Source organism: Eleginops maclovinus, chromosome 23 (genome assembly GCF_036324505.1).
Source record: "Eleginops maclovinus isolate JMC-PN-2008 ecotype Puerto Natales chromosome 23, JC_Emac_rtc_rv5, whole genome shotgun sequence".
Classification (NCBI taxonomy): Eukaryota; Metazoa; Chordata; class Actinopteri; order Perciformes; family Eleginopidae; genus Eleginops; species Eleginops maclovinus.
This window is the reverse complement of record NC_086371.1, coordinates 18,338,523-18,356,928: the sequence shown is the minus strand read 5'-3', so window position 1 is coordinate 18,356,928 and position 18,406 is coordinate 18,338,523. Positions and strand designations below refer to the sequence as shown.

The 18,406-nt window shown below is 43.0% G+C and overlaps 1 protein-coding gene across 2 annotated transcripts in view; it reads right to left on the bottom strand.

The window, feature by feature from the left end:
- afap1l1a (actin filament associated protein 1-like 1a) overlaps window positions 1-18,406 on the bottom strand; it is a 32,124-nt gene that overhangs the window by 1,568 nt on the left and 12,150 nt on the right. Inside the window, exons 1-18 of one of the 2 annotated variants that reach the window (XM_063876804.1) lie at window positions 12,524-12,719; window positions 7,795-7,920; window positions 7,614-7,697; window positions 7,419-7,498; window positions 6,887-7,022; window positions 6,650-6,745; window positions 6,339-6,553; window positions 5,630-5,809; window positions 5,386-5,469; window positions 4,793-4,868; window positions 4,454-4,573; window positions 3,865-4,076; window positions 3,496-3,641; window positions 3,305-3,377; window positions 2,648-2,762; window positions 1,361-1,528; window positions 281-456; window positions 73-195 (exon numbers count right to left, since the gene is read on the bottom strand). In XM_063876804.1, coding sequence (XP_063732874.1) covers window positions 73-195; window positions 281-456; window positions 1,361-1,528; window positions 2,648-2,762; window positions 3,305-3,377; window positions 3,496-3,641; window positions 3,865-4,076; window positions 4,454-4,573; window positions 4,793-4,868; window positions 5,386-5,469; window positions 5,630-5,809; window positions 6,339-6,553; window positions 6,650-6,745; window positions 6,887-7,022; window positions 7,419-7,498; window positions 7,614-7,697; window positions 7,795-7,920; window positions 12,524-12,557 — 2,244 coding nt within the window. In that variant the 5' untranslated portion in view covers window positions 12,558-12,719. Of the gene's footprint in view, window positions 1-72; window positions 196-280; window positions 457-1,360; window positions 1,529-2,647; window positions 2,763-3,304; window positions 3,378-3,495; window positions 3,642-3,864; window positions 4,077-4,453; window positions 4,574-4,792; window positions 4,869-5,385; window positions 5,470-5,629; window positions 5,810-6,338; window positions 6,554-6,649; window positions 6,746-6,886; window positions 7,023-7,418; window positions 7,499-7,613; window positions 7,698-7,794; window positions 7,921-12,523; window positions 12,720-18,406 lie in introns of those variants that run through there. The other variant, XM_063876803.1, reaches the window with a different exon arrangement.

Below are 18,406 nucleotides of genomic sequence, written 5' to 3'. Positions count from 1 at the left end.
AAAGAAAGATGTCCAAAATGACAGACTTGGGAATTGTTCAGGAAGCAGCAGTGAGAGTTACTGAGCAGTTACCTTTGCCTTCTGCATGACAGTTCCAGAAGAAGCGTAAACAGACGGAGGTCTCCGACGCATCTCTGAGGCACAGTTTACTGGTAAAGCATCACTGTAGATGTTCTGTTTCATTTTGCTGGAGGACTGCACAGAAAGTAAAGGCAAATAAATAAATATATCACGTTTAACATGTCTTTGTGCTTCTTTTCACATGAAGCAAGATATATACCTTTACAGGGGGTTTAGCCTCAACCGGAGCACCAAGAGCTCCACCCGCAAGGCTCTTCTTCAGGTTCTCTTTCACCTGAGTCAGCCGCAGCTCCAGATCCACCCTCTCCGCCTCTTTGATTCGACAGACCTCATCCAGCTGCGAAACACGCTTGTTCAGGGAAGACATCCTCCTCTCTGAAACATATCAACACAGCAACACAATGAGACAAACAATGATCAGAAAAGCAATTTTAATCAACCAAACAAACTACATTCACTCAAGAAATAACTGGTTGTAAATACAGTTTTGGGAGTATGTACTTGACTTGAGTTATTCCACATTATGCTGCTTAATACTTCTGCTTTGCGACATTGCTCCTGGAAAATAATCTACTTCCGTACTTCACTACAGCTAGATAGTTACATCTCAGATTAAACATTTTAAACAAAAATGTAATGAGTTAATAAACTGGAAGAATATTTAACCAGTCAAAAATTAAAACAACAACCTTATCCTATAATATATCACCTACTATTTACAGTGGTATGATGACTCTTTTCTTAACAACTAATTCTGCTTTTTCTACTATTTCTTTAAATGTTATTCTTTTACAATCCAGTGTGCTACTTTTTTCAGATTTTAGTTTAAATAATTCTTCAATTACATGCTTTGTGGAAATACAGGAAATGAATTTGATTCAAAAATATTTCACAGCCATGGTTTTTGGTTTAATTATCAAAACCAATTACATGTTTTAGTCGTCCCTGTAGGGAATTTGTCTATTCACATGGCCCTCTAATAATGGAGGTCAGACTGTGGGGTCAGAGACAGGACAAAGAATGTCTATTTAATATTCAAGCCTGTTGATTAAAGTGCAGATATTAGTAAAATATAACTTACATACAATTTGCTTTGGAGACTTGGCGCCTTCAATTGTCTCAAGGTATTTACATTAGATAATAGCTAAGATGCCTTCAGTAACAAGCCAACTGTAACAAATGTCAGTGTCTTGACACTGAAAGGCTGCAGAGCTGCATTGAAGTAGTATTGACTGAGAAAAAATTCAACTGATATCTGATTTGCTTTGTGTCTGTTTACCAGAAGCCGTCTTCAGCTCTTCCTTCAGCTCTCTCTTCTCCTTACGGAGGGTCACAAGTGCATTTCGTATCCCATCCCTCTCTCTTTCCAGCTCCTCCTTCTCTTTCAGGTAATGTTTGGCATCCTCTTCTGCTCGTGTTTTCCCATACCTGCCATATTGGTTGGCATCTATGTGAACATTTCAAAAGACAGCAAAGGTGAGGGGTTAAATGTGAAGGGGTTATGGGAAGGAGACGGAACATTCACAGCGAATTTTTTCCTGCCTGTCCTAAATTAATTTCCCATTCTTCACACAAGGAGTATGACACATCATCCACATGAGACAAAAGCACACACATTTGACCTCTTTCATAATTCAAAGAAGAATTTTGGGGAGGAAATAAAGATACGATGCATGAATAAAAGGTAAACACACACAAGCTCTCCTGCAGAGGGAGAGGTCAGGAGGCAAGACAGCGGATCTAATGTGAGTGTCCAGTAAATCTCATGTTACATCCGGAAGCTCTCAGCCATGGAGAGCGCTGGCTCTTTGATGTGTCAGAACGTCACAGTGAAGGCCTGTGAAACAACACTGAGAGAAGCACGGCAATATCACGTTCCTAAAGTCAGGACGCTTAATTCCTTTCTGTATGGTAGAGGCCAACTGACACGGGAAAACAAATGGTGGATGTAAGGGAAGAGGGAAACGATTATAGATGGAAAGTGAGACGATGATTAAGAGGACAGAGGAAAAAGGCCTGATAAAAGCTCAAATTTTATAAGGATTGTATGAAGAGAGTATGCTCAAGCAAAAGTAGAGCTTTGCAATCTAAGTGAGACACACAACTATAGTATATCAAGAGGTGCCATCTGTATTATTCTTGTTCCCTTGAAGGGAAGCAGACTGCTCCTATTTTTTATTTATTTAATTTAAGCAAAGACAGATGGAAAGCAGAGAGGGGCTTAAAGCTGATAAACAGGGAAGCTTCTAAAAGTACTTGGTCCTGCTGTTTGGTTGGTTGTGAATGTTAATTTGAATACTTTGATACAAATTATACTATGCAGCTTTGTTAATTTATATTTGATAATATTGTAATGCCAGTACGCATCATGATACGTTGCAAAAGTTTTGTGCAGCTTGATCCCTGTGCAACTCTAACAAAGGAATTCCGCAGGGATCAATTGTAGGTCCTCTTTTCTTAACACAATATATACCTAGGCGGAAAACACTATACAAAGTCTTGATTCATAAAAATAATCTTCAATACATTAATATGGGTTATATGGTATTTTGGTAAACACACTTACTTGAGCCTGTTCGTTTGAGGGAGACTAAAGGCTTGGTTCTGTCAGAATCACTGCTTGAGAAACTTGAGCGCCGCTTTCCTTGATCCCCAGACTGCTGCCTGCGGTTCTCCCCTGACTGGGTGGAGTAGAGAGGGGGTGGGGGGGAACATGACAGATGAAGGAGGATGCGGAACGAAGGATGAGGCGGAGGTAAAAAACACGACAAAGTTTATATATTAGGCGAAGCAATATACTTATCTTCCGATTTATTGGTTGGAGGCCACTGAGGTGTGTATGTTTGCGGCTGTAGGTGGTGATGTGTTTAGGTGCATGTCAGTGAGGTTAAGAAAGGAGTTTACAGGCCATAAAACTTCCATGACCTCTTGCCTTCCTGTCAGCAGCTAGATCGCTTTTTCTTTTTCTTCTCTTTTTCCCCTCTCCCATGCCCACACACTGCTTTTTTCTCTGGCTTACAAAAAGCGGTCATTGATAGCTGGTAACAGAGCACCGTCTGTCTGTTCGAGTGACTGATATGGAGTGTCAAATTCAGACAGTTAGAGTCCCAAACAGCTGCAAACACATAGACATGCAGCCGCTAATCTTGCAACATCAAAGTAAAGAATTACGAAAGTCTATGTCTTACCAAACTTGGAAAACGTGTAAGCTCCAGTATCCTACCTGCATGTCCTCATTAGGGACCTCATCATATGTTCTGCAGTCTGTAGAGGTACTGATGGAAGATGTGGCCCACCTAGGATTAGAGAAAAGGAGATGTTAATCTTTATAGGGTCTAAACATCTTTGCTTTGGTCTCTGGCCTTTCTTTGACCTCGTCTAAAAATTCCTTCACCCCCTCTTTGTCTCACTCACAGGAAGGAATGTCGCGCAGCGTCGCGGATGTTAGCGATGGTTTCCACGTCAACATAGTCGTAATGCAGTGACTCTGGATCTGTCGCAGAGCCTGTCTCTGCCAAGAGGACGCCAAGCCACCGTCCAAGTTCCTCAGAGCTACTAGCCTAAAAAGAGACCGGACAAATCAGCTTGCACTTTGGAAGCTGCCCAAACACAAAACAAATATCTGAAAGACACTAAAACGCAGCATACTGTGTAAGTGTGGTATCAGGTCTTTGTGTGTTCTTCAAATGGAAGGACCCATATTAACACATTTTTTACTTACTAATAAAGTATTGACTAGTGTAGTGCAGCTTTAAAATAAGGAACACACGCGTGATATTTTACCTCCAGAGCAGCCACCTCTGTGCAGTTCCGCAAGACTCGGAAGGCAAAGGGATGTTTGGGTCCCAGCCCCGGGAGCACCTCGCAGCCGTGGAGAGGAAGTGAAGGCAGGGACGTCCGAGAGTCTCCTTTGTCATGGTAAAAGTGCAGGGAGCCTTTGCACACACGGCACCACTGTTCCCGCCACACCTGATGCACCAGCACCGATACATAGCCTGCATGGTAAGGAGAGCAATGATGGATGAAGCTCTCGAATAATCGCCTTGTCAAAATATGCCTCTGAAACAGTCTAGATTAACATTACATCCATGTCTGTCTAAAATGTCATCATTTTATCCGAAAAAGGACATGTAGGAAGTTGAAATAACTAACAAAATGTCCAAATGGATGTTTTTTAGATAAATATTAAGACCAAATGTAATGTTCCTCAAGGCATAACTGGTATATCCCTTTGACAAGAATATGATGGACAGCCAACTGGAAAACACTATGCCACTGTTCCCGATGCAGAGGCATACAAATACCGTGAGGAGATCTAAGAGGCCTAAAGATCTAAGGATATATAGACAGGTTAAGTGAAGTAAAGTCTGACCTTGCCGAGGGTCACTGTAGGAGGTCCGGGGGTCACCTGGCCGAGGGGGCTTCTTCTTGGAGAAGCTGATGATACGAGTGATTTTACGGCCTGCAGCAAAAGCCCCCCGTTTCACCTTGCCTACATCAGAAACGAAAGGATTTAACAGCTGATCTTGGTGTCTGGAAACTGTAATTCAAAATATACAAATAAGATGTGGCGATATACATTTCACTATACTATGGACTATGTGAAAACAATTGGGCAAAGAAGCAGTTGTGAAAATCTAGTAAGAGGACCTTGAGTTAATATGTTTCTGTCTGCTGTATTGATTTGAGGCTGTGCGTGTCTCTGTCTCACCATTCTCTCTGCAGTGCTCTCCAGTCGACACACCCACACTGTCTGAGTCTGAAGTGTTCCTCTCTGCAGAAAGCCTCTGAGGAAGAAGCAGACCAACACTTGTTTAGACTTACAAAATCAGTCCAACACATGATCTGTCTGCCTGCCAAGAACAAATTATAAGAGAGCTTAAGAGCTAAATAACTGTAATTGAGAAAATGTGTTAACAAGATTAAATGTATTCTTTCATTATCTTACATAATTACATATTAAGACTCATCATCTTTCTTTTTCTGTTTTCATTCTGTACTTTCTTTCATGAAAGGGATTTCGGCTTTGTGTGTTCTGACAGGTAAGGAGGATGTGCCTGTTCCAACACCAACACTCCTGTCATTGCTGCCTTAACACCCAATTACGCTACATATCCACTCTGTGTTCTGCGAGCCAAATACAGGTATCATTGTACACTGCGTTGAGCCAAACAATTGTTTAAGAAAATTGATGGTGACAACACAATTGCTGCTTGATACCTACTTTTCCTCACCTCAGCTGTAAAGATAAGTGATGTCTTGGGAAAAAGCAACAGACACAAACATCCTCTCCTATGCACTTACCTTGTCAAGTTCAGTTTTTCTTGGAATGATGGGAGACGCAGATTCCTCACGCCCGGTGCTCTGACCGCTCACCTCTCTAACAACCTGCGGGGAGATATTTCACATGTGTCATTCTCGACTCTACGCTTCCTTTTGAGGTTTGTTTTTCCACATCGTCAAACTTCCAGTGATTGTCGACATGATTGATGGCCGTACTAGCGGTGTGTATTCCATGCATGTATGTAATTCACAAAGTGTAGCTCACCCTAAGCCATCGGTGAGCCTGCTCCTTGCTTTGTACCGCCAGCACCAGCGCATCTCCGTTGGGCAGAGTGAAGCGGAGTTCATGGTGCTTCCTCTTGCTGTCTTTGGGTGCATAGACCACAGTGCACTGGGGCAGCAGCAGGTCCACATAAGGGGATGTGTCCTTAGAACTCTTGTAGCACTGCAGAAAGGAGGACACATAGCAAAAGGAAGTTGAATGAGAGGTTGTGTATGGTTTCCTGAAATGTGTGCGAAGACTAAAAGCCCTGACACACCAAGCAAAGATCAGAGAAGTAGTTGCGTAAGAGTCAACTGTTGCACTCATGATGCCTGTGTCTTGGCCAAATAGTAGCACTGAAACACACACCAAAGACAACAGCCAATGATCACATACGTCCCTGTATGCATGAGCATCATTCCAAAAGGGAAAGCGAAAAATCCAGTAGTATACTGTGGATGTGCAAGCTATTATTGTGAAAAAAAACATTTAAACAAAACAGCATTTACCAGCCATCTTCACTCAGTTTACATTCACCACTGAAAGCACTCCAGCTAAAAGATAAATAAGTAGATACTTTTTTTATCCCAATTTGGGAAATTCTTTAATTTGGCGATGTCTGTCAGTCAGACGTTAATCGATGTCCCCAACTTGACCGACGGCTGATAATCGGTTTGGTGTAAGCGTTTTACTTCATTGTACAACTTCTCACCTGTAGTCTGTTCTCGCGTATGACAGTGAGCTGTTTGGCCCATTGGCCAAAGCGTTTCTTGCGCAGCAGGAAGGCACAGATGCGACAGTCCCGGGCAGGAGTCATGGAGCTCTCATCCGAGGGCCACTGATGAGTGAGTCTGACGCTGGGGCTCCTCTCCTCCTCATCCTCCTCGTAGGACTCGTAGGAACTGCTCAGAGCATCAGAGTCGTTGTCTGATGGGGGAATGACAGAGAAGGAAAAGCATTTTATTTGTTGAGAAATACCGTTTTTTTGTGTGTGTTTTAATGTTCACTTTATTGCCAACTTACATGAGTTTTTGCGGTGTGTGTTTATGCATGTAGTGGGGTAGTTGCTTTCGGCGTCTTCATAACCATCTTCGATAGAGTTGGGAGGGCTAGGCCTGACTTTAGATGGAATAAGAAAATCACTAATTACTCCTTATGTTCCATGATTTATTTTTTGTACTTTGTAATTACTGTCTAAAGGGTTGTACAGCAAGATGACACTAAGGGCACTGAGTTCAACAGAGACGGGAAGATGCTGACCTCTTGTGAAGATGTATTCGGGCAATGTGCCAGGGCTGAGGGGCACTGCCTCCTCGTAATACTCCTCGGGGGGAGGCGTCGTGGGCAGAGGGGGAGGGGAGTCAGTGGAGTGCGGGGCAGGGGAGTCTGCACAGGCCTACGAAGAGAAACACACAAACACAACTCTCAAATTTCCCTCATAACCAAGAAAGCATTTTTATTTCACAGCCTCAGAACTATATCATCAAAGCAATACAGAGAAAATCCCTTTAAAAATATCCATAAATTAGACACATGGGCTCTGGGCGGGTCCCTTAATCTTAACTCCTTCAACAGCTTGCAGAGTGATGAGCATGTGTGCATGGGAAAGCCCCGCAACATGGAATACAATCTCTGTTTTTCTTCGCTTTCCCTCCACAAGTCATTTAGAGGTGTAATGGTCCTCTCCAATGTTGAATTTGGATGGTGAGTGCTGAAACGACGCAACCCACACATGTCATTTAGATCTCTGGAAAGGTATCAGTTAGAAATCAACTATATATTTGCCACTTGCCTGTTTTAGAGAGTCAGCTTGTGTGCTGTTGTCTTCTTTCAGATCATCCGTCACATCCTTTAGGTCCCCAAGCTTGCAGTCTGCAAGACAACAACAATGTATATCTAAACTGAACTGACTTATATACAAAGAGAACATGATGTCTGCAGCCTATTTATATTGAGAGGGGCACATTTTACAGCAACAAAGACTCACCAAAAGTCTCAAAGAGGGACTCTACGAAGCTGGTGCCGTTTCTGAACACTGCTGAGTTCATGTAGATGTAGTCTGTTCCTGAAACTGGAGGCAGGGAAAGAGACACTTTAAAATTACGATTCGTAGAGTGCATTTGTATGTGTAGAGTAAATGAAACAACTTTTATCCTCCTCTTACTGACCTGATGGCTGTATTTGCTGCAGGAGGTTCCACACAGAGGTCTTCTTCTCCTGCGTGGTGGAGCTGAGGTTCTCCTGGTCCAGCATCTTCAGCAGGACGCCCAGCTCACTCACCAACACCTCCATTGCTGCACAGAGAGGGGAGGGGAGGGGGGGGGGGGCAAAGTTCAGTGGGGCGCAGGTTCAGTTTATCAGCAGAGGTCAAAGGTCAGACAGACAGGTCTAAACAAACCAAAGGGCTGTGTGTCAAAAAGCCTCTTTCTGCTTTGCTTTCCGTGTCTTTCTTTCATTTTCTGACACTTTACTTTACAGTTTGTCAACATCAATCTTACGGTGCCTCCTCCTCGCTCTGATACTAGCCAGACTAAACAACAACATATAACTGGTGTGACAGGAAACAGATTTGCTAATTGCTCATTAACCTCAAAAATCCCACCTCACAAAAACAGGACTACAGCTGTAACAATTGGCAAATAATCAGAGAAAATAAATACCAACTACCTCATAATTCATTCATCGCTTAATCTTCATGAAAAATGGGCAGAAACGGCTTTTTCAGCTTCTTAAATAATTGAGATTTATTGCAACACTCCCTGAATATCTTAAGAGTTACAGACCAACAAAACAAGACATTTAAAGACCACATTAGAACTAGACAAAACCATCATGGACATAGACTAAATGATTTCTGAATTAATATGGAAAATAATCAGCAGATTAATCGCTAATAAAACATTCATTAGTTGCAGCCCTACAGAGAACAGTCATTGCAAGAAAAACAAGAAAAAAAATCAGTGTTCTTTCTGCAGCAGCTCTGAAATGTTGCTGGCTCAGACTGATGGGCACCAATCCAAAAATTCAATCAGTTGTCGATCTCACTGCAAATCAGGTAGATTAACTGTTCTGCAAGAAACTGTAAAGATGCTAAAGAATTCTGACAGGAATAACTGAATCCCCACTTTACAGAAACTTAAGCGAGCCAAATGTAGGCAGCGAGCACCTGATCCTTATCTCACAGTGGAGAGTTTTTAAAGTCTGGCTCACACGGCAGACCTCCTGCAACACACATTCTTCACATGACTTTCCATGTTCTGGAACACTTTGAGGACCCGGCTTACAGGAACATATGATCCACACATCATGTTGATCTGGTCCACTCCCTGTTTTCAGAGCAGAACTTAAATAAACCGTGTCCCTCCCCCAGCTGCTGGACATCCTGAGAACAGGTCTGCAACCTGCCTCTGTGTTTGGATTCCTCATTTATCTGATTTTCTGCCAGACACAAGCAAAGCTTCTTTCTGCTCATTTCATTGTATTCTATACTCTGTATTGTTAAAAAAAAATGCTGTTCTAATATCCATTTATCTACCTCTATAATCCTGAAAATCCCCAGAAAAACCCTGACAACTGGCTGAGTCACTGCTGGCACACTTTTGTGCCTCACCCTCCTTTCTCCCCCCCCCCCCCCCACTCTCCCCTGCAAACATTTTTACAGCCCATCCACATTAAACCTACTGAACCATGCATTTTGCTGGAGTCAGCCGCAGGACAGCCAGAAAAGTCTTTATTCTGCAGGCAATCATATGGAGACAGGTAAACAAACACAACTACAAAACTCGTGTTTCCACAATACTCGAAATGCCTCCGTACAATACCCTGACCAAAGTCGATGTACCACTGTTTTCCATACCATTTTCCATTTTGAATTAAAAGGTGAATATCACAAAATGTATAACGTTTTTAGCTAGTTTGGAAAAACCCTAAGCCTAAGCCCTATCCCTGAAACATTATTCTTTTTGAGGTAGTAGACATTAAGAAACCACTGAGATTGTCACAAATTCAAAAGGAAATAAAGTGGGAAAAAAAGAGCAATTACAGTATGTATTACTAATGTACCATTGTGAGAAATTAGATTTGATACCCTTTCAAATATCAAGGTATGCATTAAAAATTATGTATTTTGCAAGTAAAAAACAAACCTATCGATCTCTTTTTTTTTCTCAGTATATCGATTTATCCAGAATCGTAAAACATGCACACCTGCACTAAAACACGAAGGAATGCTTGTGTGTTGTGGATTTAGTGGGGTGTGTTTGAAGCAAACTATGGTGCACCTGTCAACAATTTGCCTGTTGTGTGCTTGTGCCAGTTTGAGGAGCATATAAATGGGTTTAGGCAGAAAGTTGGACTCTTAGATATTTTACTCTGACAGGACAATCTTGTATGTAATCACCACCGTCGAGAAAAAAGCCTTGATAATCTGGGAGATGAATGTGGTATTTGTTCTACATTTCAAACTGCTCCCACTCCTTGAAGACAGACATACTTTCCTGAGGTGGGTCTTCCTATGGGCTTCCCAATGCTCTGCCAAGGCTACAGTCAAGACCTACAGTAAGTGAGTGTTGGCCTGCGTATGTTCAACCACTTCTTTACGAGTGCGGTTTCCTTCTATTGTAATAAAAGCCCGCTCGCACTCTGAGAAGAGGGCATGAGGAATTAATCGGTGCCGGGACCTGGAATGTCTGCTCATTAAGATCCGATTCACCCGAGGGAAATAAGGACGTGGGGGTCAGGGGAGAGAGAGGAAACTCATGTGAGGGGGATGTTTTGGCCTGGTGAGCGTTGTCTCTCTGCCAGAGGTCCCAGCTGTTTAGATTCTGGATGTAGCGCACCACCGGGCTTCCCCTAACCTGAGCACACAGCAGAACTGTATCCCCACCGTGACTCATTCACAGCACTGAGAGGCTGAAATTTACACCAGTCAGCATTAAATCAAATATAACTAAGAAATAAGGCGTAGCTTTCGAGGAGTTGGCGTGAAGGGGGTCATAAAGCTTTTTTCACTATTTCACTTGGACCGGCGTTCTAAAAAGCACGTTATCCGATTCGACGATTACACTGTTATTGTGCCAAAATGTGCAGAGAGGAGTTAATACGTAGTTTCTGGCACTTGAAGCGCTTAAAACCACTCTTAAATCTCCAGCTATGCCTTTATAATCAACACCACACTACTCTCATGAGCACAAACTTCTAAAAAAGCACATGATCCTTTAAATCTCTGCTGCAATTTTGTGATTGTTTGTGTGAGGGCGATGTGGCTCTTTGATGTCTTTAAAAGCCAGATAAAACAGATTGTGAGCCGAACACCTGAGGGAAACTGCACATGAGCTTGCATAAGATGATAAAGCTGCATGAAAACAGGTTGGATGTGCTTTGATTTGAGGCAGACCCAGGGTGAAATTGCAAGCTACAAGAAGGACAAACTAGGGCTGTACTGAACATTTTGAAGCATGATTATTACATTTTTTGAATAAAAAAAAAAGAAGAACAATCTAAAAGATGGAGTACGTTTTTGAAGAAACATGACATTGTTTTAAAAAAGGGGCCAACGTATGTATTTTGCACTTCGACTGTGATATCTTTACATGCTTTAATGTTCTAAAAAGGCTCTCTTTTCACCCTCTGTCTGAAACCAGAGCCCAGTCTGCTCTGATTGGTTAGCTGGCCAGTTTAGTTGTGATTGGTCAAATGCTTAAAAGATATCCCGCCCCTTAGCCTATCAAGTTCAATGTGTTGGAGCACTAGCCAACAGAAGCAGTGTTGCATAGTGATGTCCATATGTTATGGAAGTAAACAAAGGACTCCAATGGAGGCGTTTCAGGCCGGGGGCATTTGCAGGCCATTTACATGCACAAAATCCTATACAACACACTACAGGAAAGGTAGACTCCCATAAAGCATAGTATGGCCTGTTTAATTTCCTTTTTCTTAAGGTGATAATATCATAAATAATAACGACAGACATTCAAAGTTAATTTAAGAAACCTCAATAGAATCTTCGGAATTAAAAAAAACAGAAATACGGTCTAAGGAACAACCGAAAACATAAATCTACATCCAGATAACCTTTCAATGCATCCAAGTAGACATCAATAGAGCACAAAAAGTGGGTGCAGCCAGTGTACCATGCAGGAATGTGTAGCCATTCAAAGCTCAAACATTTACCTCCTCACACTTGTCCGACAATTGCTGTTAAACACTGGACACATTCCTCACCTTGTTAATAGTGCAAGACTTTGCAAAGTGTGTTTGTGTGCGTCGGTAGAGATAAGTTGTTAAACAGTGCAGACTCAGACCTTTTAAAAGAGGCTTGCGTTAGCAGAACGTCTGTACAATCTGATGGAGGGGGTAAGGGGGGGGGGGGTTGAATAATGTCAGCGAGTGGAGCACCTGTGCTAACATGTCCAACAAACCTTGATACGAAGATTAATGTGACCTGAATCGGGGGCACAGGTTATTTCTTTTTGCTCCCTCCTTTTCATTCCAAAGGTTTTCTTCATGCTGAGTTTACTTACAGTATGTTGCCACACATCACACACTCACACAGAGAAATAGCTCCACAGTATGAAGAAAGCGACACAATTTCACAATATTGTTGCAGGCAGACATTCCAAGCTAATCAAATACGGATTTGCATCCCACAAAGAGTCTCTGGTGGCTTTAAAACTTACAGTGTTTCAATATTTGACTCAAGTTGCTGCTTTCTCAACAATTCCATCTTTGTTACTGTTTCAGCAAGCTTGCAAAAAGTAACCATAACCCAATTTGTGTTTATAACTCCTCCCCAGCCTATGTATCTTTCCATTGTTCTGAATGTTTTAACAAATCCTTTTAGCTTCCGATACCTGCTGCACTAACATCCTGACAATCTGCAAAGGCTTCCACACTTACCCTCAACAGAAGCAGTGGATGAAAGTCCCACCATTTTCCAAGGTTAGGGAGGAAAAGCAGCTCATTCAGACCCAAGCAGATACTTTAGGAGATATTGTAAAATCAAAGCCTCCCTGTGTGTTACGTCCTGTGAAGTCTGCAGCGGAGGTGAGCTGCAGTCTGCCTGCTGCTGAATTCACACTCACCTCTCCCTCCCTTCCTCCGTCTGATCTGTTATCTCTCTATCCTTCCCTCCCACTCTGTCTCCCCTCCTCTCTTTCTTTTAGGGGGGTAGGGAGTTTGTGGTGGTGGTGGTGCTCTTTGTGTGTGTGTGTGTGTGTGTGTGTGTGTGTGTGTGTGTGTGTGTGTGTGTGTGTGTGTGTGTGTGTGTGTGTGTGTGTGTGTGTGTGTGTGTGTGTGTGTGTGTGTGTGTGTGTGTGTGTGTGTGTGTGTGTGTGTGTAGTCCCTCTGCTGTAATCCTAGGGATCGTATAGCACCTGGGAAAGGCTAGCTGTGTAAACACACACATGTCGACTAATAGCTAACTGACATTCTTTATTCTTTCACAGTCTTCCCCTCAATGCGTTATTAACCTTTAACTAGTTGCACATAAAATATGATGCCAGGAAACCCACTGACATACCACATACAGTAAGGCATTGTAGTACTACATAACATTAGAGCATCTTTAACTGGGCTACTTGTTTCTAATACAAGTAACATTTTACCAATGAGGCTAATACATCAACCTCTATGTTTCGAAAATGTAAAGGGATTAGGGTAAAGGCTGTGGAGTGGAAAGAGAGGCAAGTTGAGACCTTTTAGAGTTACACGTGGATGACTTGTTGCCTTGAGGCAGACTCATGAGGCCCAACATGATGTGACACGCTACCTTCCATCACAAACAAACCCACAGGCACTCACTGAAACAACACACTTTTAGTGTATCAGTTGCTGAATGAAATCATTGTCGGGTGGCTGCCCCATACTGAACAACAATCACTGTGAAGCTACTTCTATGTGAGAAATGCTAAATATTAGGGATGCACCGAAAATTCGGCCACCGAAAATTTTCGGCCGAAAATGGCCCAAAAGTTCATTTTCTGTTTTCGGCCGAAACACTTTTGTCACCGAAACAACAAGGCCGAAACAGAACGTTGTGATGATGACGCAAGCTGTTCTGCCCTCCTTAAGCATTTGGTAGCTTGCGTATTATATGTGGGGAAATACTGCCACCTAGCGGACAATACTATTTACAAAGTCGCGCAGGTTTAGTTCTTTTTCATTGTCGAGTTGACTTGAGTTAGGAGAACATACGGATACAGTTTCTGCCGGATTCCTCTTCAAAGACTTACCTTTAACGCGCGAGCTTTGGACATTATTAGTCTGTAAGTGCATATTCTTTGTTACCACATTCAATGCCATGTAGACAATTAAGAGTTTATGTTGAATTTATGTCTCTACATCTCTAGGATAATTTGTCACTTAGCCATGCTAGCTTTCGTGGTATCATGCTACCTGCTATGCACTGTAATATTATCTTCGTGAGATTTATGTATCCCTTTGTTTCTGTTTGTTTCAGTTTTACAAAAAAGAATATCCATGTCCTTTATAAATACTTGCTTGGTGAACAAAGTAAACGGAAGAAAACCAACGCTTCTTGCCTCGCTTGAGTTCATCAGCTATATTTATTAGACGACAAATTGTTAGCTAGCTGTCTAGTTCTGCAAGCTAGAGAACGCAGCACGAGGACAGCATACAAGCAAAAAACCGCGAACAGCACTCGGGCCAACATGTCTGCGGTGTGGACGCAATTCACTGTGTCTGAAAAAGAACAACGAATAGCAATTTGCAATACGTGTAAAGCCGAAATTTCTAGAGGGGGTATATCTGCAAAGAGTTTTTCCACGTCGGGTTTAATTCATCATCTTAAATCAAAACATCCCGATCGCTATTCTGAATTTGAGAAAAACGCGGCACAGAAAAGGAAAGCCATTCCGAGCACACCGACTCCGTCTGTGGCAGACGTTTTTGAAATGGCCAAAAAGTTTCCCAGTGATGGTGCCAAGGCTAAGGGCATTACACAAAAAATGATGGAATTCATTGCCTTAGATGATCAGCCGTTCTCTGTTGTAGAGGACGTGGGATTTCGTAGGCTGATAGAGCACATTGAGCCCCGTTATGCCATACCGAGCAGACGACATTTCTCAGACGTATGTTTACCTGAGCTGTTCAATGTTGTTGCAACTCACGTCCATGAGCTTATGGCATCTGATATTTCAGCAATCAGTTTCACGACCGATATATGGAGCTCAGACGTCAGCATCACGAGTATGCTCAGTCTAACTGCACAGTGGATCGACACAGATTTCAAGCTGCAAAAGATTCTGCTTAATTCACAAGAGTTTCGAGGATCACATACAGCAGCAGCCATTTCTGATGCATTCGCCAATATGTTCGACACCTGGCATATCGACCGATCTAAAGTGCATGCCATAGTCAGTGACAACGCAAGAAATATGACAAAAGCGATAGAAGAAAGTCAGCTGAAAGGAATATGGTGCATGGCCCACACACTACATCTGGCTGTGAATGAGGGACTGTGTCTCAGCGGAGCGTAAAAGACGTATTGGCTATAGGCAGAAGAATTGTTGGCCACTTTAAACATTCTCAGCTGGCCTATTCCCGCTTGCAGTCTATGCAAGATTTTTTTTATTTATTTTTTTATTTTACCTTTATTTTACCAGGCAGATCATTAAGAACAAGTTCTTATTTACAAAGATGGCCTGACATAAAACAAAAATAGGTGACACTTAAAAAACATACAAAGACATATAAAACAAGGATTGGTTATACAAAATCATTAAAACCATTAAATCAGCGGGCCTAGGTGCACAAATGGGAGACTGAGCTGAAGGATTAGACGGAGGGGAAACACTTGCAGGGATCAGTGAGATGGTGTGAGATGGAGTGTTTGAAGGCCGGAATGGAAATGAAAGTGACCAGTTTGAGGTGTGTTTGTAGTGCGTTCCAGTCTGTGGCAGCAGCTGACTGGAATGATGCAAGGCCGAGTGAGGATCTAGTTTGAGGGGTTGTTAGCAGGATGCGAAGAGAGGACCGAGTGTTATATGTGGTAGGTAGACGATGCAGCAGGCGGGACAAATAGGGGGGTGTCTGATGAAGGATGGTCTTGTAAATGAGAGTGAGCCAATGAATATGACGACGAGTATGAAGCGATGGCCAATTTACCAGAGAGTAAAGACTGCAGTGATGAGTATTTAGGGGGGCGTTTGTAGCAAAACGGATGGCAGAGTGATAGATTGTGTCCAGTTTAGCAAGAGTGCCCTTAGAGGCAGTTCTATAGATAGTGTCACCGAAATCAAGTGTGGGAAGAATAGTCATTTTTATAAGCGTGAGTTTAGAAGAGGAAGTGAAAGAGTGGCGGTGGCGGTAAAGGAAACCAAGTTTAGCCCGCACCTTAGACTGTAACTGGGAGATGTGATGTGAAAAACATATTGTAGTGTCTAACCAGATACCCAGGTATTTGTAGGTGGAGACTTGCTCCAAGATTGCCCCCTCACAGGTGGAGATGTTTAAGGGAGACGGAGAGGGTACACCCTTCCGATGAAACCACATGGCTTTTGTCTTAGTTGTGTTGAGTGACAGTTTCAGTTGTGTAAAGGCATGTTGTACCTGGAGAAAGCTATCCTGGAGCGTGGATTGGACAGAGGAGGGAGAAGGACCAGAGGCATATAAGATGGTGTCATCGGCATAAAGGTGAATGAGTGAATTGCCAGCAGCTAGGGGAATGTTATTGATATAGATGGAAAACAGTGATGGGCCAAGTATAGAACCTTGAGGAACACCCTTTGTGACAGAGAGGGAGTGAGAGAGTGAGTTATCGAACCTTACGCGTTGCACCCGGTGAGATAGATAGTGAGAGAACCAAGCCAGCGAGTGACCTATGACCCCAATACTACTCAGCCTGCTGATGAGGGTGGGATGGTCAACAGTGTCAAAGGCCTTTGCAAGGTCAATGAAAATAGCAGCACAATGTTGTTTGGTGTCTAGCGTGGATGTAATGTCATTTAATACCTTTAAAGTGGCTGTTGTGCACCCATACCCAGCGCGGAACCCAGACTGTGCGTCAGAGAGTATACCAAAAGTATTAAGATAGTTAGTGAGCTGATTGTTCACAAGCTTCTCAAATACCTTGGACACACAGGGCAGGATGGAGATGGGTCTGTAGCTATTTGGATCTGACTGCTCACCACCTTTAAACAAGGGCAGGACGATGGCTTCTTTCCAGTCAAAGGGTATTTCAGCCGTATGGAATGAGTGATTGAAGAGTTTGGTTATGGGTGCTGCAATGATGGGAGCTGCAGTTTTAATAAAAAATGCGGGAAGGTTGTCAGACCCAGCTGATTTTTTGGGGTCTAGAGCAGACAGTTCCTTTAAAACCTCCCCCTCTGTAAGAGGCCGAAAGGAGAAGCTGTGTGTGGGAGGGTGCAGGTGTGGGGGGCTTAGAAGACTATGGGCTGTGGAAGGCGATATAGTAGGGCCTTTGGACAGTGTGTTCTCAAAGACAAAGCCAGACTTTACAAAGTGACTATTGAAAGTATCTGCCATTGCAGTCTTATCTGAGATGACAAGATCATTGACTTTGAGTGAAACAGGCATGGCTGAGGGCTTGTTCTGAAGTTTTCTTACTGTTTTCCAGAAAGCATTGGGATCGGAGCTACATTGTGTGAATTGAGCCTTGAAGTAACCAGATTTGGCCTGGCGTACGGCTTGTGTAGCCTTATTGCGGAGTTGCCGGAATTTGAGGAAGTCTGTGGGAGACTTTGATAGACGGGCTTTTCTCCATGCAGCATTCTTTTGATGGAGAAGAGATGTGAGCTCTTGTGTGAACCAGGGGCTGTGACGATTTTTCAACCGTTGTTTCTTGAGGGGGGCATGCTTATTGACCACAGCACTAAGCTGGTCTTTGAACAGAGACCACGCATCATTCACAGAGGGAACCAGGCTGACTCTGTGCCAGTTAATATTGGCCAGGTCATGGAGGAAAGCTTGGGTGTTAAAATGCTTTAGACAGCGCTTAATGCTGATGGTAATGGGCTGTTTGGTGGAGATGTTTTTGCGAATGCAGGCTATAAAACAGTGGTCACTGAGGTCGCTGCAGAACACACCAGATTGATACATATGGGGAGTGTTAGTAAGAATTACATCCAGCAAGGTAGCTTTCTCCGGACAGTTGGAGTTGAGCCTGGTTGGTTGGGTGATAATTTGCTGGAGATTAAGGGAGTCTAACTGCTGTATGACTTTCTCAGGAGGCCTAAGCATGTCCCAATTGAGATCACCAAGCAGAACAAGCTCAGACTTAGTGAAAGGTGCCAGTGCTCTACTAAGAGCCTCAAGAGTACATGCAGGGGCTGAGGGGGGGCGATAACAGCCGGCCACTGTAATACAAAAATTATTCGATAGCCTTATCTGAATGATCAAGAGATCAAACTGTTTAGGAATAGACTTGGCAAGTACCACTGAGCAGTGTAGTTGTTCTTTAGAGTAGATTGCTACTCCTCCACCTTTAGATGATCTGTCTTGGCGGAATAGATTATAGCCATTAATGTTGGTATCAGGATAGGAGACAGAATTACGGAGCCATGTCTCAGTCAGGACAAGGACATGGGGATTGGAGGATTCCACCCAGACTTTAAGTTGGTCCATTTTTGGCACCAAGCTTCTTACATTTACATGCAGAAAACCCATATTGTTTCTAACACAAAAATCATGGAAACAGAGATCATGTGACTGAAAACCATTGAGGGGGGGAACAGTATCAAAAGGACCAGGGTTGACATGAACATTACCAGAGATTATGAGTAGTAACACAATCAGAGCACG